At 40.6% G+C, this 23,869-nt stretch overlaps 1 protein-coding gene across 1 annotated transcript in view; it reads left to right on the forward strand.

Annotated features, from left to right (window-relative positions):
* KITLG (KIT ligand) overlaps positions 1-22,164 on the forward strand; it is a 64,348-nt gene extending 42,184 nt beyond the window's left edge. The window contains exons 4-10 of the mRNA XM_063308320.1: positions 1,587-1,766; positions 3,059-3,221; positions 4,537-4,626; positions 16,396-16,505; positions 17,820-17,896; positions 18,366-18,452; positions 20,925-22,164. Coding sequence (XP_063164390.1) covers positions 1,587-1,766; positions 3,059-3,221; positions 4,537-4,626; positions 16,396-16,505; positions 17,820-17,896; positions 18,366-18,405 — 660 coding nt within the window. The 3' untranslated portion in view covers positions 18,406-18,452; positions 20,925-22,164. The remainder of the gene's footprint in view (positions 1-1,586; positions 1,767-3,058; positions 3,222-4,536; positions 4,627-16,395; positions 16,506-17,819; positions 17,897-18,365; positions 18,453-20,924) is intronic.
* The last annotated feature ends 1,705 nt before the right edge of the window (positions 22,165-23,869 follow it).

Here is a 23,869-nt window from a genome sequence, read left to right on the forward strand (position 1 = left end):
ATTTAATTCAGCAGGAGCATACTAATATTTTTATGCCTGCATTTCTTCTGCTCCCAGTGTTCCCAAAATGGAGGTGTGTGGCTGCTGACATACCCACAGTATTAATCATGAATTCAGTTTTGTTCATCTAATTAAATTGTAAAGTGCATAATATTATAAATGGTTTCCTGCCAAGCCTCTAATTTTTCCTGGCCAAAAAACAGAAACATAACTGCAATGTTTTAAGGTTGTTTCTTTGCTGCTAATTAAAAGCCTAATTAAATCTGCTTGCGTGCAGGGAAAGTAATAACTCTGTGAGAGAAAGATAGTTACCTTTTCTTAAGTGACTCCTCAGAAACATCTTGTGGATACATTTGGCTTTATTTGCCATAGTTGCAGTGTTCTGTGGGCATTTCCGTGATGCTCAGAAGCACCACCAGTCCCAACTTTTGGGGAATTATTCAGCAAGATTTTGTTAAAAAGGATGTGTAGGGATACAACACTTCATTGAACAACTAGGCAGGAAAGCCTTAATGGGGTAGAGATCTCAGCAGTTGCTCAGTAATATAAACTCTTAACTTTTAAACTGAGTTTGATGTTCATAAATGAAAATTGAAGTCTGTCTGCAATATTAATGGTTTCTGGTACTACAAGGATTCATACAATAGTATAAGTCAAAATCAGACAAGCCTCATTATGACTTAGTGTGATGTATGAACACTCTCTGTGTTAGTAAAATATGTTTCAGATGAACCAAATCTATACATAAATGAAGATACATTGTTAACGCATAATGTTTTTGACATTTAAATTGTATTCCTGACGTGCAACATGAAATATATCTCATTTTAAAATATAGGATAAATACAGTACAGCAAACATACTGACCTTGTACTTTGAAAGTGCTGCTAGGAAAACTGCATGGACTTGTCCATGTAATCACCGGGAGTCAAGACTCAAAGGCACACAGGGACACACATATTGTGTTAGGATGAACAATGTCCTAACAGTCAGGAATCACGCTGAGACGAGGAGTAGGTCTCTAGTGTTTATTACTGCTACATAAGACAGAATCCTAACAAACTGAAGAAGCGTGGGAAAACCCAGACAGAGAAACCCCAAAAGCTAAGGCGGGTCTGATCTGTGTCTCTTTGAATGGCTGCTTAATTCCTCAGTACTATGCAATTGTTTCCCCCCCTGGATAGAGGCCCCCTCCTGCTCGCCATCAGTACTCATGACAAACAAGATCATATATAGATTATATCATATGAAGGAATAAAGAGGTGAAATGCTAGCAGTGATTTTTTAAAAAATTGCTGGACATGAGAATGAAGCAGAACTAGCAGAAATCTGCTGACAGTCGCAGATCCATGCACATTGATGGTAGATGAATATTAGTTTAACAAAGTATAAACTAATTCTGCCCAAAGTCGATTGGGTCGGGATTGTTTATAAATGCTGCAGGCAGGCAGGCAGGCAGGCAGGAAATTAATTAATTAATTAATTAATTAATTTTTTAAAAAATGTATTGCTCTACTTTTACAATTCTATATAATTGAAGCATGCACAAAATATATCTTTTTTCCCTTTGTTATCATCTCTGACAGCATTACCACTGTTGGTTGCATTTGATGGTCCCTGAATTGTTAAACAGTCTGAATAATCTTCTCAATAAATTTAAAGAATTTCCAGATATGTCAAATGTCTTGAGCAATTATTCAATCATCAATAAACTAAGAAGGATCATCAATGATGTGATGGCATGTTTACCTTCTACCACCTACAAGGTAATAATCTAAGTCTGAACTTTCTTCTATATTGATAAATAATATTCTGTGATATTAATGTATAAAGAATGGGTGACTGTAACAGAATGTATTTTGCAGAAGTTATCTTGCTACTATAATAAACCAAGCATTCTTAATTTTTCACTAAATCATGACTTTATGAGTAATTCCTTCAGTTCTTTATATATTTAATTATATAGTAAAGGCAAAGGTTTCCCTCGACATAAAGTCCAGTCGTGTCCGACTCTAGGGGGCGGTGCTCATCTCCGTTTCTAAGCCTTAGAGCCGGCGTTGTCATAGACACTTCCGGGTCATGTGGTCAGCATGACGACTCGGAACGCCGTTACCTTCCCGCCGAAGCGGTACCTATTGATCTACTCACATTTGCATGTTTTCGAACTGCTAGGGGAGCAGGAGCTGGGACGAGCAACGGGAGCTCACCCCGCCGTGCGGTTTCGAACCGCTGACCTTCCGATCGGCAGCTCAGCGGTTTAACCCGCAGCGCCACCGCGTCCCATTTAATTATATATATTCATATAATTCCTTCAATTCTTTATATATTTATTTATCACATTTTATCACATTTATACCCTGCCTTGAGTTTGTGTATGATTGTAGTGGAACATAAAAATGATATATAAATAATTCTTATCTTGCATGAAACTTAATTTCTTCTATCTCTTTATTTAAATAAATACATCTATTTAACATATATACAATATTTTATATGTATACTTAATCTCTTTATTTCTTTATAATATTTATATATACAGGCATCGAAGCCCTGTCAAATTCAGTAGGGCTTATTCCCAATGTAACCTCTGAATAGACAAGCATAGTTTTGCCCTGCTAATAATCTGTGGAAGCAACAATATTGTTTTCATGGTAATGGATTCTTAATAGCAGAGGTTTGGGAATAAGAAGTCTTCAAGGCACATGCAACCACCACCTCCCCAATTATACATTTCTGCTCTGAAGCATAAAAGATGATACTGTGACATAAACTGTATTGTCTGGAGCCAATTTTAAACTTAACTGCTTCAACTTGCAAAGTAAACTAAACCAATTCTGGGTTTAGTATTAGTGATCCAAGAAAAAAGCTTTCAGTTTAATATAAACTTGTCATGTACAGTTTCCACCTGTGTGTCTGTGCCACTTGTTACCAATGTAGTCACCTAGGAAGGAATTCCTGCCCTATAACCTACCCTTCCAAATGAGAGACATTTACACTGCAGTGTGATAGACTAGGTGGCCGTACTTTCTTAAAAAAGGGATTCTGTCCTCTTTCCCAGAATTATAGTCATCACTATGACCATCTATATGAAGAAGGTAAATTCGTTCCAGAAGAGTTCTTTAAGCACTTTTACAGCACTATTGAAGCCTACAAAAACTTTTCAGAAAGACCAGAACAAAGTGACTGCATTCTTCCCTCAACAACAGAACCCTCTGCAAATGGTAAATGTTCTTTTATATATGGAAATATCCACAAATGCCACAAATCACCTAACACCTTTATTGGGTTGGTGCTAGTTCAGCATGAGCTTGCCTTATACAGGGTAAATATAACACAACTATATCCTGTTTGAAATAAAGCAACCTAGAAATATCAGTAATAAATGAAAGTAATAAATAGCACTTTGAGTACATGAACCTGTACCCTGCTTTACCAGGATCCTAAACTGCATAGAGATATGTACTTCAGACTTCCTGCTTCAATACAAGGAGATTGGGGAGAGCCAAAAGCATGTTGAGCACACATATAGAATAACATGGACTGTGTGGCCACCTCTATCCTTTACCCATTTCAGGGGTAAAGGATAGAGGCCCTCTTGCCCTCTACCCACTTACAGTCCTCATACATTACTCTTAGGGTGATCGCTACTTTGCTTTCGGCCAGGGCAAATAACTGGGTTAATCGAGATTAGGATTAAAGTGGGGACAAGGGATGGAACTCCTTCTACACTGTTTCCCCACTATGCTCTAGAACAGTGTTTCTCAACCTTGGCAACTTTAAGATGTGTGGACTTCAACTCCCAGAATTCCCCAGCCAGCATAGCATAGCTGGCTAGGGAATTCTGGAACTTGAAGTCGACACATCTTAAAGTTGCCAAGGTTGAGAAACACTGCTCTAGAACTTTAATCCACATTCAGGAACTCATGGCTCCTGTTGAATCTTAAAAATCATTAAAACAGCCAAATTTACCTCTTTATGCCACTTTTATCCTGGTCTTCAATTGAGAAGTTTCCTGAAGAGTTTGCATATAGTCTTTGAAAGAGCAGACTTTCCTTCAGGCTTTCCATCTAAAAGGCAGGCAGCAAGGACAAAAATGATGGTGACACAGTGTTAGCTTCTTAAACTTAGCTCTCTGATATCTAAAATATGCCTTAGCACAACTTCATAACAACATGCCTTAGAAACATAAAGCAAGCATTCGGGATTTTGTAGAGGGATATATTTTCAGAATATGGGGAATTAAATTTAACTGTTCTTTTCCAGTTATAGCTATTTACTTTTGATCATATAAACCCGTTTTTTATGAATTGTCTAAATGTTATAATGAAGCCAAAATAAGTAGTCCGCCCCACCCCCCATGGACCCAGCTTTATTGCAATGGGAGATTCCCACATTTAATTCTCAGCATATCCAGATCAGGCTGGGAAAGAATCCTGCTAGGAATCCTGACCTAGATGGCCCAAGGGTTTGATTCTGTATTAGGCAACTTCCTGTGTGCCTAAAATATAAAAAATGGACATATTCTTTTTGTCTCAGATTCAAGCACCAGTGTCACAGAGCCATTTTTATTACATCCTGTTGCGGCCAGTTCCCTTAGGAATGAGAGCAGTGGCAATAACAGCAACAGTAAGTGTAAACAATTGCTTTCAATATTGTCATGTTAATTGGGGAAGCAAAACAGCCATATTGTGCAAACTAGTTCTGCATCATCACTATCCATTGGTTAAACAAACTTCTTTGCCAGCAGAGAAAAGAAATAAGTGGCAAACACGTCTAATAGCACTCAACATTAATATCACTTCTCAGCATGAAGGATAAAGCTTGGAGAAGAAGCACATGGTTTTGTTTTGGTTGGAGTTAAATTTTGGTAAAAGATTAATGGCTGTTAGAATTCTAGGACATTGATAGAAAATAGATAATTGAAACAATATACATACACTTTTTTGATTATGTCATAACATATCCCTGAGTGACATTTGTAGCAACAACTTTATTCAGTCTTCTTTTCTTCTCCTTCTCCCTGGAAAGAGTTAAGTTGAAGCTTGATGAAGCTATGGCAGAAATATTAAGAACTGTGCTTTTTTTCTATAGATTAAGAACAAATGTAGTGTTCAATCCTATGTATCTTTTTTACAAAATGCAGTTATGGAGGCCCACTAGACAGGAAGCAGAAGAAGCTTCTTCACAATTTCAACATTGACTGGACTATAAATATCATGATATAAAATGGACAAGGAATCCCTGTTTCTTGCATTGCCATATCGTCAGCCCCTAATCTGCTAGTCCAAAAGACTCTATTTTGTAATGCCAAGTAATTTCTTAGGGGACAGGTGTACAGAATATGATTTTCTCTAAATATATCAGAGTTCACAAACCAGACAGGAAGAACACTAGATTCCTAGAAAACAATGAAGTGAAAGAAGGGCACAGCAAATATAAAAGAAGAAAAGCTACATGATTTTGTGTGTCTGTGTGTGCATGTGTGGATTCCTTTACAGAGATGAAAGTTTGACAAACCCCTGTTTAATAGCCCACAAGATGAATCTTGAGAATTGACAAAAATGAGAAGGTTAGTAGATCCAGATAATCCTGTTCTAAAGAGATCTTTAAAAAATGTGTTATACTAACTGCTAAAATCACTTTTCAAAGAATTTAAGAACCACCATAATGCCTGATTTTTTTAAAGGTCAGAGGATAAACAAGGAAATCAGGATAATCAAAGAAATGATATGCCTATATTCCTGATAACTGAGGGAAAACATTGCAAAATGAACAATCTAGCATTATTAAAATATGTAGAACAGCCGTTCAGTTGTCCCAAAGCATCTGGTACATCCCTGAGTAGAGAAGTTTGATGGAGAACAACAAATGTTGCAAAGAAATTGCAGAGTTATGCAAGGAAAGGTGGGCTTTTCTCTCTCCCACCCCAGAATTCACTCACTCCTCTGTTTCTGGAGCTGGTTTGTGGAGCTCTGCTCCTGGGCTGCTGCACACAGTGGGCTTGGTTTGGTTTGCAGGCTTGCAGACTTGGATCGGGCTCTTGTCCTTCCCCATCTCTCAGCTCTGCCTCAGCGGTCTTGCAGCTCCAAGAATTGAAGTTATTTCTTGCCATTGCTGAGGTGCCTGCCTTTGGGTTGGAGCTTTCTCTTTCCTAAGTCTCTGCAGTCTTCCTAGCTTAACTCCTTTCTTGACACACCCACACATATGTTTGCTTTGAGTTCCCTTTTTATAAAACAAACTCTCCAATGAAGGGGAGGCTGGGGCTGTCTTAACCCTCCTTCCCAGGTAGCACCAAAACTCTGGATCCCAGGAGAGAAAGAATGCCTAGTCACTCCAGGTGGTGAGTTTACTCTTCCACATACCTCCCTTCTTTTAAATGACAAGAACTTTTCTTGGCATTTTTGTCACACCATCTTTACTAGCTGTTCCTTTATTTGTTCCTGTGTCTTGTCCCTGATGGGATAGAAAATCTGCAAAGATGTTTGGTTTTCCTGCCGTCTGCTGGATAGTGAATCCAGTACTACAGGACTTCTCAGTAATGGTGCTGTATCCTGTGGCCTTTTTTGCCAGATTAGTTCACACTCTGGATATGATTTACAGTGATAATTGCTATCTTTGGCTATGCCTGGCCAACAGAATCTCAATAGGATCCTATATAATGTCCTATCCCTGCCTAAATGTCCTGACTAGGGATTCTCATGAGCTACTTAGAGAATTTGCTCTCTGTACAGTACTTTTGAGGCACCACTATTGGTTCAAGTTTAAGTTGATGGATGTGTTCGAACCCAATATAATATTCCATTTCTTTCTACAAATATGGGTTGTTTCTCCCAATCATTTCATTTCTCCTCAGTTCTTTTCCAACAGCCCTTCAATGTAGGGTCCTCTTTTTGTATTGGGATAATATTTATTTCCCAAGGAAAAGATAAATTCCCTATTGGTTGACCTCTATGCTTATCTGCCTTACACAGTTTCCTTTCTTTTCGAGGATGTCCATGGCTTCCTATTAAATCAGGATGTGAAGGAAGTAGTTTTTCCTCTTCATCTACTATCTCTGCCTGTCTCTTAGCTTGGGCTTTCGTAGTGATTCCACTACCTCCTGTATCTTATCTTCTGATTCTTTAATAATCTCCCAATACCTAGGAAAATCAGTCCCAATGAGAAGATGAAAGGGGAGTTTTGTTATACTCCCTACCAAGAGTGTCTTTTTAATTCTCTTTACTTGTATATGGGCTTTCACTATGGCACTTTTGGGGTTTTCCCCTACACCCTTCTCAGCCTTTCTTTACCCACCATAGGGGCTCCCTTTACTAAATAAGGACACACTAAGGCCTGCCTAATGCCTGTATCTATAAGACCAATTATTCTTCACCCATTTACTCTTGCTGGAACCTTCAATTCCTTTCTTAGAGGTTCTTGCAAAGCAACTGAGCTGGAACTTTGTAGAGATCATGTCTTACAGTCCCTGGTTAAATATCCAGGTTTACCACAGTTATAACACCCCTTTGACTCTTTATCAACCCAGTTTTGTCCTTTAAACTGGGTACAGCCATGTGATTTCACAGCCAAGATCTGGCACCCATAATTAAAATAGAGAGGATGTATTTGGTCAGTGCCAGAGCATAGGCTTAAAAGGTTCCAATTTGATCTCCATAAAAGACATGGAACAACTGGAACAACTGTTTGCAATTTTGGAAAGCCTTTGTTGGTAATTGTGGACAATGCTGGGTAGATGGATCATATCTGACTTGGTATAAGCCATTGTTCTCAAATGTATCTGGCCCATACTTCTCCAGCTTTGAGAAGAGGCTCAGGAGTAAACAGACTGCATGCTAGGTGTGTGAGGTTTGTTTGTTTATTTAAAGAGCCTCGAAATTGGTCCTATAGAACACATGAAAAAGAAAGACTTGCAACAAAATTTGTTGGGCTGGGAAAATGACTACTATGATCAAATGTTTTTGTTTTAAGATTATCTTCTATGGTTGGCTTTCTGGGTGTAAAATAATCACCTCTGAATTACACAGGCATGAAGTATCTGTTCTGCTTGACTAAAATTTCCTGTTGGAGTTGGCATGCCTGAAAGGTCTAAGCAAAGTTCAAACAATGTTTGCTAGAAATTTGCATAAAAACAAGATTTAGAAACTTAGGTTTATAAACTATGAATTGTCAAACTATATTTGCAGTGAAGCTAGATATTTGGCTTGAACTGGAGTAGGCAGAATTTTTGTAGTTGAAGTAAGTGAACAATAAAATCTTAAAACTAGCAGAAATTATTTCTAATGAATAAGTGTACAACATGAATTGAAAAGGGCAGTATCCTTTTAGCATTTTTAGTGGCTGCTTATCTAGTTTTATACTGGCTGTAATTTAATTTCAGCGAGATTGAGATTTTAACTGTGCATCTGTAGCAAACTAACTAGAGCTAGAAGACATAACACAAGTCCAACATTAAAGAAAGCCAACTTGAACAGTCAGCAGAATTTATATAATCCCTGCAGGCACACACAAGTCTGAAAGCGGCAATGTATTCTGTAGCTATTTAGTGAAGGTACCAGTTGTATAAACTAACATCTCCACAAGGTCATCTATAAACATGGCTATTGCAGTAGGGCATATCACAGAGATATGCTTACTCTTGTGCTTACACAGAGATATGGTGCTGAGTTGTGAGTTGAAGGATTCATATGGGAGACTGCAAAGTGTGGATCTGGCCCATACTTCTCCAGCTTTGAGAAGAGGCACAGGAGTAAACAGACTGCGTGTGTAATGTTTGCCTACCCCAAACGCTCAGACTCACAAGAGGTTACTTAAATGAAATCTGATTTATTAGGGAAATTATGGCAGATACAGAGAAAGCTGAGAATGACTAAAAGCGCGCCAAATACAAACTAAAAACCCTCGGCTCCAAACGTAATCCCTCCCCTCTCCTGGCCATAGCAACCGCCCCCCTCCCAGGTGCTGGTAACCGTTTTCCACACATCCTGGGAAAGCAACCTTGAACACATCAGATAACCCAAACACATTCCAACCCAGCAGCCAACAGATAACAACTCCCCGAAGAGGAATCTTCCTCCCTCCCGAGATCAAACACGTATCAAGCAAATGACATGCGAAACGTTACGATGTACCAAGCACATTGAAACGGTGAACATGACATACTGCCCCCCCCCAAAAAAAATAGCCAAGGACCCGGTTTGGAGGGATAAGCATTATGGAAGCGACGAACAAGAATAGGGGAAGCCACATCGTGAGCGGCCACCCATTCCGGGTGGGAGAAATGTTTCCAGTGAACTAGGTACTGCAGTGTATTGCGAAGCTGGCGAGAGTCAAGAATTTCTTTTACTTCAAAATGTTGTTGCCCGTCAATCATGATGGGAGGAGGCGGCAGAGGTTGATCATGCCAGCGGTCAGAGCGAGTAAGGGGTTTGAGCAAACTGCAATGAAAGACAGGGTGTAAGCGTTTTAGATTATGCAGCAAATCGAGTTTAAAAGTCACTGGGTTAATTTGTGCCACAATAGGAAATGGACCCACAAATTTAGGAGCTAATTTTTTCGATGGTTGAGAGGATTTGATGAACTTGGTAGACAGGTACACCATGTCACCCACTTGAAACGAAGGGTGAGGGGCACGCTTCTTATCAGCATGCTGTTTGTAAGCAGACTATGCGTCCGCTAGTGCCTACTGGATGACCGGCCAAGAGTCCGCCAGCTGCGTTGCCCATTCGGATGGTGAAGCAGGCGGGACAGGACGCTGCGGCAAGTCAGGGATCGGGACAAAATCCCTGCCGTGAACGGTGCAAAAAGGGGTTTGACCGGTGCTTTAATGAACGGCGTTGTTGTAGGCAACCTCAGCAAAGGGAAGGAGGTCAACCCAGTCGTCTTGTTGGTAATTCACGAAAGCACGCAAATAATTGCTCTAGTGTTGAATTTAGCACCTCTGTGGCCCCGTCAGTCTCAGGATGCCACGCCGTGGACAATGCCTGTTTAGTGCCCAAAAGTTTTAAAAATGCCCGCCAAAACTGAGAGGTGAACTGTGTGCCCCTGTCAGAGATTAAGTGGGAGGGACATCCATGTAACCTGTACACGTGTAGAAGGAATAGGCGGGCTAACTGTCGTGCCGAAGGAATGGAGACGCATGGGATGAAGTGAGCTTGCTTGGAGAAATAGTCTTTTACTACCCAAATAACAGTTTTTCGTTGGCTGGGAGGTAACTCCACTATGAAATCCATGGAAACCTCCTCCCAGGGGCAAGCGGGGCTGGCCACTGGTTGCAACAAGCCTTGAGGCTTCCCCACCTTGCGTTTAGACATAGCGCAAACAGAACAGGATGCAACATAATCCTTTACATCCTTGCGCAACGCAGGCCACCAAAACTGTCTGCGAACCAGATGCAAAGTTTTCACAAAGCCAAAATGCCCAGCAACCTTATCGTGCGAACGGAGTAACACCTCCTTTCGCAAACCGTCAGGGACATAGAGACAATTGGAGTTCCAAGCAAATCCCCGGTCAAAAGTAACACTGTCTCTATTTGCTAGCAACCAAGTGTCAGTTTTTAGCTCCTCTAGAAACTTTTGTTGCAATTGAGATGAAATGGACAAGGTGCCCTGTGGGGCAGAATCACTGCCGGCAGGCTGCTGCGCACGGGCTTGACTGTGGGTCACAGCCGGCATTCCCAGCTGTGGCTGTGTCCACAGCATACTGACCACCTCTGACACTGAGCTGGAGTCCTGGGGTTGCCTGGACAGTGCGTCTGCTATGAAGTTCTTTTTCCCTGGGATAAACTTCAGTTTGAAGTTGAACCGGTTAAAGAACTGAGCCCAGCGAACTTGTTTTGGGCTCAGCTTGCGGGGGGTACTAAGGGCTTCCAAGTTCTTATGGTCAGTCCACACCTCAAAGGGATGATTCGCCCCTTCCAGCAAGTGGTGCAAAGAGTCCAAAGCCGCTTTGACTGCAAAAGCCTCCTTTTCCCACACATGCCAATGTCTCTCTGTCTCAGAGAATTTGCGCGACAGGTAGGCACATGGCTTTAAACAACCCGCCCCATCTGCTTGCAACAACAGGGCTCCAATAGAATAATCAGAGGTATCCACTTGAACAACAAAAGGCTTGGAGGGGTCAGGGTGTTGTAAAATAGGCTCCTGTGTAAAAGACTCCTTCAGCTTATCGAACGCCGCCTGACAAGCCGGAGTCCATCTAAGCAGCGGGCCTGGGTTTTTTACCCGGCGAGTTTCTCCCACCCCTTTTGTCTGAAGCAAATCTGTCAGGGGCAAAGTTATTTCTGCGAACCCCTTTATGAACAACTGGTAGTAATTGCTGAACCCCAGGAAACTTTGAAGTTGCCGGCGGATGCGGGGTCTCTCCCATTCCAGGATGGCCTGGATTTTAGCAGGATCCATCTCTATGCCTTTATCTGAGATCCTGTACCCCAGATAATCAATTTGTGTTTGATGGAATGCACATTTGGACAGTTTGGCATACAACTCAGCTTTCCTTAGCTTGCAAAGCACCTGCTTAACCAATTGTACATGTTCTTCCAGAGTTTCAGTATAAATCAATACATCATCCAAGTAGACCAATACCCCTTTAAACAGATGTTCATGTAATACTTCATTGATCATTTGCATAAACACCCCAGGTGCCCCAGCCAAACCAAACGGCAAAACCTTATATTGAAAAGCTCCCAACAGGCAATTGAATGCCGTTTTCCATTCATCCCCCTCCCAGATCCTCACACGGTAATAGGCTTCCCTTAAATCCAGTTTCGAGAAGATTTTCCCCTTAGCCAAGTGTGATAACATATCTTTTATCAAGGGTAAAGGATATTTATTTGATATTGAGACTGCATTGAGCCCACGGAAATTGGTACAGAGTCTTAATGTCCCATCTTTCTTCGGGCGGAAGAGAACCGGTGCCCCCACTGGCGAACTAGCTGGTTCAATGAACCCTCTTGCCAAGTTTTTGTCCACAAACTCCCGTAACAAAGTTAGTTCCTTCTGAGTCATTGAGTAAATCTTTGGCTTAGGCAATTGGGTGTTAGGCACCAGCTCAATAGCACAGTCAGTTTTCCGATGGGGGGGGAAGTTGATCTGCTTCTTTCTCCCCAAACACATCAGCAAATGCCTGGTATTCCTCTGGTAGACCCTCAAGAGGAGGGGTTGGGTACTGCGGAGTCGCAGCTGCCGCTACCCCCATCACCTCCTCTGGGGTTTCACTCCCCTCTGGTGTTTGATAAAATCTGTCCCTAAAGGTTACAGTTCGATAGACCCAATTTATCTGAGGATTTTGCTGGACCAACCATGGGACACCCAAAACCACCAAAGGACCCCCCACCGGAGCTACTACAAATGACAACCCTTCCCGGTGGCTACCCATTTGCAAGGCTACCAAACCGGTGAAATGCGTGACCGGTTTGCCCCCTGCCATGGATCCGTCCAATTGGGTGAAAGCTATGGGTCGTTGCAACGGAAAGGTGGGCAACTCCAAGGCAGCCACCACGTCGGGATGCATTAAGCACCGTGAGCACCCCGAATCAATCATCGCCCACACTTCTATCGTCTTTGAGCGGGATCCCAACTTTACTTTCACAGTGAGAATGCGATAGTTGCCACTCACCGACACAGGCTCACGCCCCTCCTCTACCACCTGCCCTGCGGCGCCCTTTAGAGCAGGTGGCTGGCGTTTCCCGCCGGCTGCAGCAATTCCGGTACACCCTCCCCGTAGAACGGCACGCTTTCCAGCTCGCTGTCAGCCACTGCTGCTTTCATTTTCCTCGGCAGAGAGGGGGACTTCACAGTCGACTTTCCCTGCTGGTCCTTGACCTTCACCCTCGGGCATGCCGCCGCGTGGTGCCCCTCTTTGCCGCAGCGCAGGCACTGCCCCTTCGCGTAGCGGCACTCCTTCTCCTCTTCCCACGAACGTCCGGATCTTCCAAAGGAGCCCGAAGGGCGGGTGGGTTTTCCATCCCGCCCCAACTTCGTCGCCCGCCTCTGCGCGAACACCTCGTGGGCATGCTCAGCCTTTCCAGCAAGCTGGATCCACCCGTACAAGCTGTCAGGATCATCTCGACCCAGCGACCAGCGCAGCACTTCGGTGTTTAAACCATCCTTGAACAACTCTATTACAGTTGCCTGCGACCAGTCTTCCACCTTCCCTGCTAGCGCTTTAAACTCCAGCACGTAATCAGCCACGGTTCTCGATCCCTGCTTGAGTTCTTTCAAGGCACGCTTTGCCCGCTCCTTAGCTAGTGGATCTTCGAAATGGTGCTGTAGGGCCCAGAGGAATTTGTCAAATTTCTCCAGTTCAGGGGCTTCCGACTGGCACATCTGTACATACCAGTCCGCTGCCCTCCCCTTAAGCTTGGTGGCAATGGTGATGATTTTTGCTTTTTCCAAGCGAAAGAGCGACCCCCACTCTTCCATGTACGCCTTGGCATTCATCAGAAAGAACGAGAGTTTTGTCGGGTCTCCATCGAACTTGACAGAGAAGTCCCTCAGTCCTCCGCCCGGCGGGCCGCGCCCCCCCACTGGCGGTTCAGCTGCTTTGACAGCTCCCGGCTGCCTCCGCTCAGGGACGAGCGGCGACACTAGTTCCACCCTGGGAGCCCGGTCCCCCTCTCTCAAGCGAGCTCCCCTTCTCTGTTCCGGAGACTGTGTCTGGGAAGAAGGGGTCGAATGCCGCTGGCTTGACCCCTCCCGCACCTCTTTCAGCGAACTCAGGTCCATGCTCATTTTCTGCAGAATGAGCTCCAGGGAATCCATCTTTGACTCTAGCACCCGAATTCGGTCTGGGGTGGGGGAGTCCCCCCTCAGCGGCACCTGTACCACCGTTGGGGACAGCGGGTATCTCTGCCTCCAGGACGAGCCCCTCGCCTCCGAGAAGTCCCCACGACTGTCGTCCCAGGTGACCGGTTCACCCGGGGTCGTGACCGTGGTCTCTGGCGCGGTCTTCATGCCTGCAGCTTCGCCTTCAGACCCCGAACTCACCTCCTCCTGAATCACTGAGAGTTCTCCCAGGGGGGCTCTGTCGGGTCGCATCATGGTAGAGTCGGGCTCTCCCTCGCTCGACCCATCACTCTCCATGAGTAGCACATTTGGATCGGTCATTGCCAGCACTCTCCCTCACAGGATCGAAAGAACCTGTCTTCTCCTGGATAGGGGCCAGCGGGATTTGAAGTTTTGGATTCTCAGCTTTATGTAATGTTTGCCTACCCCAAACACTCAGACTCACAAGAGGTTACTTAAATGAAATCTGATTTATTAGGGAAATTATGGCAGATACAGAGAAAGCTGAGAATGACTAAAAGCACGCCAAATACAAATTAAAAACCCTCGGCTCCAAACGTAATCCCTCCCCTCTCCCGGCCATAGCAACCACCCCCCTCCCAGGTGCTGGTAACCGTTTTCCACACATCCTGGGAAAGCAACCTTGAACACATGAGATAACCCAAACACATTCCAACCCAGAAGCCAACAGATAACAACTCCCCGAAGAGGAATCTTCCTCCCTCCCGAGATCAAACACGTATCAAGCAAATGACATGCGAAACGTTACGATGTACCAAGCACATTGAAACGGTGAACATGACAGCATGCTAGGTGTGTGAGGTTTGTTTGTTTATTTAAAGAGCCTCAGAATTGGTCCTATAGAACACATGAAAAATAAAGACTTGCAACAAAATTTGTTGGACTGGGAAAAACTAAAAACTACCCCTCAAACATAAAAACAACCCTGAATCCAAGCCCCATCCATATGAGTGATGTAGCCCTACCCATTTTGCCTTTTTGTCCTATGTACTGTACCCTCGGTACTCTTCTTCCAGTCAAGAGTGCCCCAATAGTGAATATGTGTGTCAATTTTTGGTGATTAAATAGTAGCCTTTGAATACAGTATTGAGGCATCATATATAGCATGGACTAAAGTGCAAAGAGAATTATTCAAACGGCAGAGGCTAATTATAGACTAAATGTCAGAATGCATTTCATATATGTGTTTATGTGTGTAAAGAGAGGGAGAGAGAATATTATTAAAGAATTAAGCCTTTAGAAAACATATCCCCATTCAACAAAAACTGATAGCACATCCATCCTGTATACTGTACTATAGTTACAGTGATAATGTTAGGATTAAATGTTAACAAGATGTTAATGCTTGCTAGATTTAGAGTTCTTGTCCAAGAACAATACACAAGAGGTGATAGTCAGAGGGAAAATCCAACCATTTAATGAACTCAGGTATACTACACTGCAGGAAATAGCAACATACCAGTTTCTTTTTATAGCTAGAGAGTACTGAGAAGGACCAATAAAGATAGCCAGTGATTTCTTGTTTTCTTTTCCCAGATATTTCTAATGGCAAAGAGAGTGAAACTCAGTCTTCAGTTCTGTTCTCATAACTTTGGAATTTGTTGCTATATGAGCTATAGAAACCTAAAGCCATCAGCTGCTCTTTGCAAAGATAGGAGCAAATAATTAGGTAATTTAAATACAATCACCTGCAGGGAACCACACAAAGATACTGTCTGTATATCTCACACTCATTGGAACCCATCATGTCTGTCTTTCACTCTCTCTTACCAGGCATTATTTTGCTATTGTGCATACATATGCATATGATGGCTGTCCTACACTAGAATTAGACAAAACTACAAGAGGCTACCATACACAGATATAAGAACTGATTCATTCACACCAAGATCCCAGATTAAAAAGACTGCCAGAGGCAGAACAAGAAAGCTATTCACTGCTCTCCTAAGGTCACTGCTGTACAATCCTGTGCTGATCATGGTTGGGATGATGGGTTTCAAATAGACAGCAAGCTGCTAGCTCCTGCTTCTTTTAGCCACTACTGTAGGCTAAGTCTCAGTATGGCTTGCCTCTCAGATGTTCAGATGTGGAAAAGTGCCCAAACCATTACTTTAGTGGCCAACAGGACTGCTCTTGCCAACACTGCTCTGTTCTTCATTGACTGGAGGGGGAATCCTTAGCATTTTTCAGTTCAGTTCTGCCTCTTGAGAATTCATATCTAAGAGCTTCTGAGCATATTTTTCTGATAAATTATGTGGTCTGGTTTAAATGGGGAGGAGAGATCTTTAACTGAAAATCCAGCCAAGAGAGAAAGAGAAGATAACTTGGTAAGTGTTCCTTTGCAGATGGTTACATGGGATTATAAAGTTGCCAGAATGTTTGCCTTTCCCGAGTGAAGTGCAAATAAAGCTGTGAATTTCAGGCAGCCAAATACTTCCTAATGAAACAACAAACCACTTAACAGGTATCCTTTACAATGTATAGACTAGAAAAGTGTTGCCAAATACATGACTCATGAGCTTAACAATGTTACCCTGGAGATTTTCTTTTGTTTTAATCTGTCTTCACTAATCCAAAATGCTTTTCATTCCAGAAGCAGAACTGGGCTTCCTTGGAAACTCAGGCATACAAGCAATGAGCATAGCACTTCCATCATTGGTGGCTCTTTTGTTTGGCTTTATTTTGGGAGCCATATGCTGGAAGGTGAGAAATATCAAATATGATTGCTTAAAGACGGTACTGAATTGAAGCTTCATATATCCCCTTGACAGAAGTACTAGGGCTAAAATTATATGGCTCAGCTAGGTAAAGGTAAAGGTTTCCCTTGACGTAAAGTCCAGTCGAATCCGACTCTAGGGGGCGGTGCTCATCTCCGTTTCTAAGCCTTGGAGCCGGCGTTGTCATAGTCACTTCCGGGTCATGTGGCCAGCATGATGACTCGGAACGCCGTTACCTTCCCGCCGAAGCGGTACCTATTGATCTACTCACATTTGCATGTTTTCGAACTGCTAGGTGAGCAGGAGCTGGGATTAACAATGGCTCAGCTACCCTTCTTTAAAACCTCGATTTCCTGTTAAGCAAAAATATCAATAAACCTTTTCAAGATAGGGTTTGTGGCAAGATTTCTTTTAGCCTTCTATGCATCTGGAAAGCTGGGTCATTTCACTCTCCATTCCCTTCCTCTCCCCAACCTGTCTAGAGGCAGATGACTTGTTGTCAGAGGACAGTTCTCCAGTGTGGATTAGATTCCCTGGTGGGGAGGAAAGAGTATTGATGTAGGATTGAATGTCAGTTTGGGATTGGCAACAGCAGTGTGCTTTCAGAGGCTGGCAATGATACATATTTTTAAAATGCTGCAAAATTCACAGAGCTTTTATGATTGCCAGGCCAGAACCATGTAGTGGGTATTATCCAGTAGGAGACCGCTGAATACGGTTTGTTTTAATTAATTAATTTATATGGCTGCCCAACTCACACATTGTGATTCCGTGAATGTTTGTAGAACGTTCATAGTCTTAACAGTGTGAATTAGCTAAGAGTAATATTACTTTTCCCAGGAACAAAATATTGTGATTTGAACTTTGAGGGATTGTGCTGTCCTGCAGTTACTGAGAATAGTATAACAATGAATGGTATAATGTGAACCTTCTGCAACAACCAAACAATAACAGTGCAAAGATGCACAAGAGCTATTTTCCCTTTACATCTTTCTGCTATCAATAAATAGTAAGAAAAAGGTGGGCTGAAAGAAAATTTATACACACACATATGTACAAAAGGCACTGGCAAACCATTTCCATACTGTATGGAAGAAAACTGCATGAACAGGGACATGTTATCTCCCAGAGATGAGATGAACTCAAAGGAGATTTGACTTTATTTTTATTCTTTTCTTCCTCTTTCAGCTGAGTGACAACATAAACGTGCTTTCAATATTTACATTGCTAAAAAAATGCAATTGATTATATTGTATTTTTTTCTACAATAACTTAAGGCATGTTTTGCTACTTTCTATAGAAAAGGACCTGCAGGCATATAATAGAAATTGACCAGACTACACAATCTAATATCTGCCAAGATGATAATGAGATAAGGTATTTTGATTTAATTTTGAGTTCATTGTATGTTTCGACACTATTTCCTCAATTTCAAATATATGTTTTTGAAATTTTGGTCTTGAAAGATTCTATGACTCTTGAGATATGTACCTCATGGCCTATGTTACTTTTTTGTAAAATTGCTACACAGCAATTGCTACACAGGCTTGCTAGAGAATGGCTACAGAGTGGGACATACTTAGTATGCAAGCATGTTAAAATTGCAAAATGGAGAGTTTAGAATGTGTGTTGTTAATAGTTTTGTTCTCTTTAAGTCTAATGGATTCGTTGGTCCCTGCAATATATATTGCTATATTCTAAAAACTCATTTCCATACAACATATTTGAAAATTGTGGAACGCTCTCAACAAATATGTGCTGTTCTCCATCTGGAATTATTTTTATATTTCAAAACTGATTTGTCACAAAAGTATAAAAAAGTACTTTGTTTTTCTTTCTTTTTCAGTATGTTGCAGCACAAAGACAAATCGCTTCTACAAGTGTAGCTGTTTCTTTTTTATATATACACTGTTACTGCTTCATGTCTAGGCAAGTATTTTAACAGAACATTTGAGTTTATCACCAGGGGTTTCAAATGACTAGTTCACTCAACATTGTGGTAATTCTTTCAGATGGTTTCTCATATAAACCTGTACACCATTGACATGGCTGCTTCCTTAACAATAGAGCCATAGTCTACTAAATAAGCTTCCTTCTTGCTCTCTTTTAAATAAGCATTCAAGTCTAGAAATGGTGGCTTACTACATGAGACATCGGAGCCTTTGTGCTATGGCACAGGCACAGCTTGTGCCTTTTAAAGACTGGAATTTCATCTTGTGCTGGCAGGTTTCCCCACCATTGGCCTCTGCGTAGCTCAGCTATGATGCAAAACGAATTCCTTTAGCACTCAGAGTGACGTAATCCCACTTCCTTTGGCTTGTTTTAAGACCTGCCCATGGGGTACCGAAGTAAGCTCTTGATTGCTGATACACGTGGCAAGGGAGGAAAAGCAAGCTACCATTTTGCAAGATGGATGCTGTTGCGTGGTCTGAAATAAGGCTGTGCAATACTTTGGATTCAAAAGAGAAAAAGGTGCTTCAGAGCAAATGAGAACTTGTCCTCAACTCCCTAAAACCTTGTGTGTGTGTCTTTTTTTCTGAGACAGCCATGGAATATCATGACAATATCATGGTATCTTTAGAGAAAGAGTTGCAGAAAAGTGCCCATGCACATTCTAGAGCACTGATCTGCTTTTGAATCCAAAGTGCTACACAGCCTATTCCGAGGTATTGGGTGACCTCCTGTGAAAGGCCTAGTTTTTATCATACCATTCATTTAGTCCAGGATTGTAAAACCATTAGATCTATCTGGTAGAAAAGTTTAAAACAAGAGATGGAAGGAGGCAGGCAGGCAAACATCTTATATTAAAACAGGTTTTCTGTGAGAGTAAACTTTTTAATGATATAAGCCTATATATATATATATATATATATATATATATACACACACACACACACACACACACACACACATACATATACATATACACATACATACATACATACACACACACACACATACATACATATACATACCTAAACACACATACATACATACATATACATACATATACATACACACACACACACATATATATACACATACATATACATACATACATACACATACACACACACATATATTAAGACCAAAAACCATTATAAAATAATTAATAAAATTTAACAAAACTATATATGTATGTGTATATGTATGTATGCATATATACTGTACACACACTCACATAAACACATACATACACATTTCTAATTTTTTACCAACAGAAAAACTTAAAAAGAGACCAATTTACTATTGATACAAGAAACATACTATGACCATTTTATCCTTGACATATGAACTGAGCTTCTAAGTTTTAATATAGATTCAGCTTACACTTAAAATGCAGAAAGGTTTAAACAAATTGTCTATACATACAGATATAAGACTACAGTCAAGTTTTGGTTGATTAAATGCATATAATGTGCACATGCACACACAAACAGAAAGAGAATCCACCATCAGTACTATCACTGTTGATTGTATTTCTATCCTCAATTCCACTCTGCCTGTTTCACAAACACCAATCTTCCATAAATTTCATTCTCTCATTCTTCTCTCTCCTGTTCTTCATCTTTTCTCTTCTTTCTCTTCCAACATATCTCATGCTATTTTTCTTCCCTCAGGTGGCAACACTACGTCACCACACCATTCACCATACATTCCATAGTAAATTGGTAGGATGTTCAAATGATAGAAAATGGAACTGATATGTTGCTCATTGTTGTACAAGGTAGGGAAGATATGATGTCCATGCTGAAAGATCTGCACTGGCCGCCATTTCACACTGAGAGGCATATATCAGGCATGTAGGATTGGTCCTTCTCCTGCAACACTCTAGGTCTATAGACTGTACTGTTAGGCAGGGGTATCCATAGAGTATGGGCAGAGCTTTGATCACACTGCCATGACCACCATCTTGGTTTTTTAACCATACCCTGTGAACACCCCTGCCCTTAGGAGTGATGCTTAGCCCCACTCTAAAGATAATCTTTTTAACCAAGCCTTTGGAATGTCACTGTTTGTTTGTTTGTTTGTAATACTAATTGCCTTATTTTTATATTTTTTTTATATTTATATGTTTTAAAATATATTGATAGCTGCTTTAAATATAAAACAAATGGAAAGTGTGGTGTGAATAAAGGAGAATGAAATCACACTGTGCTTTGAATCAAGTACTCAGTAAAACTGAAGGCTCACTTTGTGGGACTTTTTCAAGGAAGGAATGGAGAGCTATCTGTTAGAGAATGCTTTATTTTGGATCCCTTCATGATCTAGGCAGCCCTTTGCAGCTCTATGACTGTGAATGTATCTTCTGCTAACATGAGAAATTGAACATTTGTCAGTGAAATAGCTTCTGAAAGCTATTGAGACATTAAGCATGTTTTCCCCCTTCCCTTTCTCCAGGCAGCTAACAGTTCTAAGTTTGCTTCATAAATGAAGCAGCTTTAAGCATATTTGTATTCCTTTTGGAGTGACAGACTGAGTCTGCATCTGTTGCTGTTGCCCGTGACTCCATATTCACAATATAGAGCTGTGGACAAAACTGTACTACTGTGAAACCAACGTGGAATTCAACATCACCAGAGAAAAGAGTCTACAGAGAAAAGGATTACCACTTTTTAATGCAGATCAAAGGGTCTCTTTGCACCTTGGATTTGTAGTGGATTTTAGCAAATACAATAACAAGATTTATGTGATCCAAGATATAAGGAAGTTTGTATTGGGTATACAAATGGAGACTATGAATAGAAGAAATATGTGGAAATGGACAAAAATAGGAAACTTCAGAAATGTATATAATTCTTGCAAATAAGTTTATGCAATGGACTAATGTGCTAGTTTTCTTTTATCAGTGGAACTGGGTTAATAGTGAGGGAAAGTGTCATTTAAAATCAGATAACTTTCAAGATATCCATTTGGAATTTGGAATTTAATTTTGTGTCAAAGATTTTATACACTTTCAAAATAGTTTGACAATGTTGATAATGTCTGTTCAGTAGAAGTGATCTAAATGCAGTTATTATAGTATGGCACATTGATGGTTGTAAGGAAGATTACCATTTATGTTACAGTACAAGAAGGGGAGGGGGGCAAAATATAAAAATGTTATCTGGAATAGAGAACTATCATGAAACTGAATTAAAGTACTTAGAAACACACTATTCTTGATACTAACAGAAATCAGGTCATCTCAGAGATAGAAAGTTTACTGTAACTTTTACTATATGTCCTTGAATATTTTGAAATGAATTTTAAAAGCAGCGCACACTTCATCATTTAAAATTCTCCATCCATTATTAGTAATTCAGCTCTAATAGAAAGGATTATTTGTCTAAATATTTCTCAGCCTTTTGATAATTGTAACAAAGCTGTGGACACCAATTCCCAGGTTAAAAATTACCAGTCAGTCATGAGCTTTAACAGAACACTAAAAATATTGAAGCCTGTATATAATGTTAAGTTATTTTTTCCTGAAAATTGATTTGAAGAATTTTATTTTCTGTGAAATAGTTGGATTGCTCTACATGCCAAACTACTAATCCAATAATAAGTTTAAACTATTGTAAGTTTAATTAAACTATTGTTAAATTTTCCTTTATGGTGCATTGATAAAAAAATGTGCTTAATAAATGCTTTATTTAAACTTACACATTTTCACAGATTTATTTATTTTCATATCTGTCACAGTCTCTTAGAAAGCTATATAACATATTTAGGATTGACTAAAATAACACAAACCAGGATTCCTAATTTTGGCTAATGTTGAAACAAATCCATATGACCTATACCAATATGCTCTATTAGGAAGATAGAACAAAAGATTTGTAAACCAAGTCACAAAGCTGGTCTATTAAACAGCATTCTCATAATATCAGGCAGAATGTCCCAAAAGCCACAGAAATGTTGGACTTTTCGCTCTAAGGATAGGAGTGAGAAACCTAATATAAGACACCCACTCCTTCCCTCCATTGGCGCCTACATCAGAGTCCCCAAACTTGAAAGGCCTAAAACAGAACGTGAGGAATTGGAGATCCACTGGATCCTTACCCTTATGTGTTGATACCTTCAATTATTTGATTACAGGTCACAGACCCAACATACATATCGGAACAATTAGATTAAATACAAGAAAATAATATATAGAGATAAAAGAGTGAATAAAAAAGAGAAAACTACTATATAATAAAATAGGGTAAAAACAATGAAATACCTGAGTGTTTTATGAAGTGCTCTACTCTATACAGTACAGCCAAAAGAATCAGCCCCTAATTAATTTACCACAGATCTTTCTCTGAAACAATTTTATACCAGATTATATTTTATTGTATTCGGTTTGCAATTCTATGTCAGTAGTACTTTGTCTATGAGTACCATGGTATGTTCTTGTCCCAGTGACAGCAGTAGGTCACTGGTGCAAAGCGCAATTTCAGAATTCTATCTCCAATTTGTTGCTTCCAGGTAGATTGAAATTTGTCAAACAAAATAAGATGGGGCAAATCCTGGGGCTGGAAATTAATTTTTAGCCAGTATTTGAATATATTTTGCCATTCCCTCATTTCAAGCTCAGCCTCCAGCTGTATTAGAAATATATCTTGCTACCTGGAGTATCTTTTGTAAGAAATTAGTGCTGATAAAATTTTGACACATTTGAAGGTTATTCTAAATTTATTTCTTCCTATTTTCTGCAAAAAAAAGAACGAAGTTAACAAATCTGTTTTTTTATTTACACTGACAGTCTGCTGCTAGCAGAGTTAATGCTGTTATTGAAGGAGATAATGCTGGAAGTGCATACAGAGATCTCTGCATTTGACTAGATAGCATTCAGGGTCACCAAGCCTTACATGAAATGACAAGTTCAGTGAGACTACGCCTTAAGATTGTGGTCACCCATGATATTTTTACCATCAGAATTTGAAATCTCTCTGTTACATAAAGGTATAGAAATATTTTCTTGAACAATGTTCCTGAACAGGTCCTGACAAGGGAAAACTATTTGGATACCCTAGTAAATCACTAAACCTATGATAAATATGAACATTTCACATTCCAGTAATTGTTCTGAAAGATAGGTGCAATATCTAAAGACTGTGTTTAAAACTTTTCTGGAAAAAGCAAAGAACACACCCTTATTTTATCAACATGGCTTTATAGGTTATATTGAGAGTTGGAATTTATAATACATTTTAAGCAAAACTTGATTTGTACTGAAAAGTTTATAACAATACAACATTCCCTTTACTCTTAAAACAGAGTAAGACAAATGTATAGGCAAGAGGGACTACAGAACCAACAAAAAATTCCAAGTGTAATCCTACTGACATTATCGTGCATGCATAACCATCAGTGCTTCAT

The sequence above is a fragment of the Candoia aspera genome, chromosome 7 (assembly GCF_035149785.1).
Source record: "Candoia aspera isolate rCanAsp1 chromosome 7, rCanAsp1.hap2, whole genome shotgun sequence".
In the NCBI taxonomy this organism is placed as follows: domain Eukaryota; kingdom Metazoa; phylum Chordata; class Lepidosauria; order Squamata; family Boidae; genus Candoia; species Candoia aspera.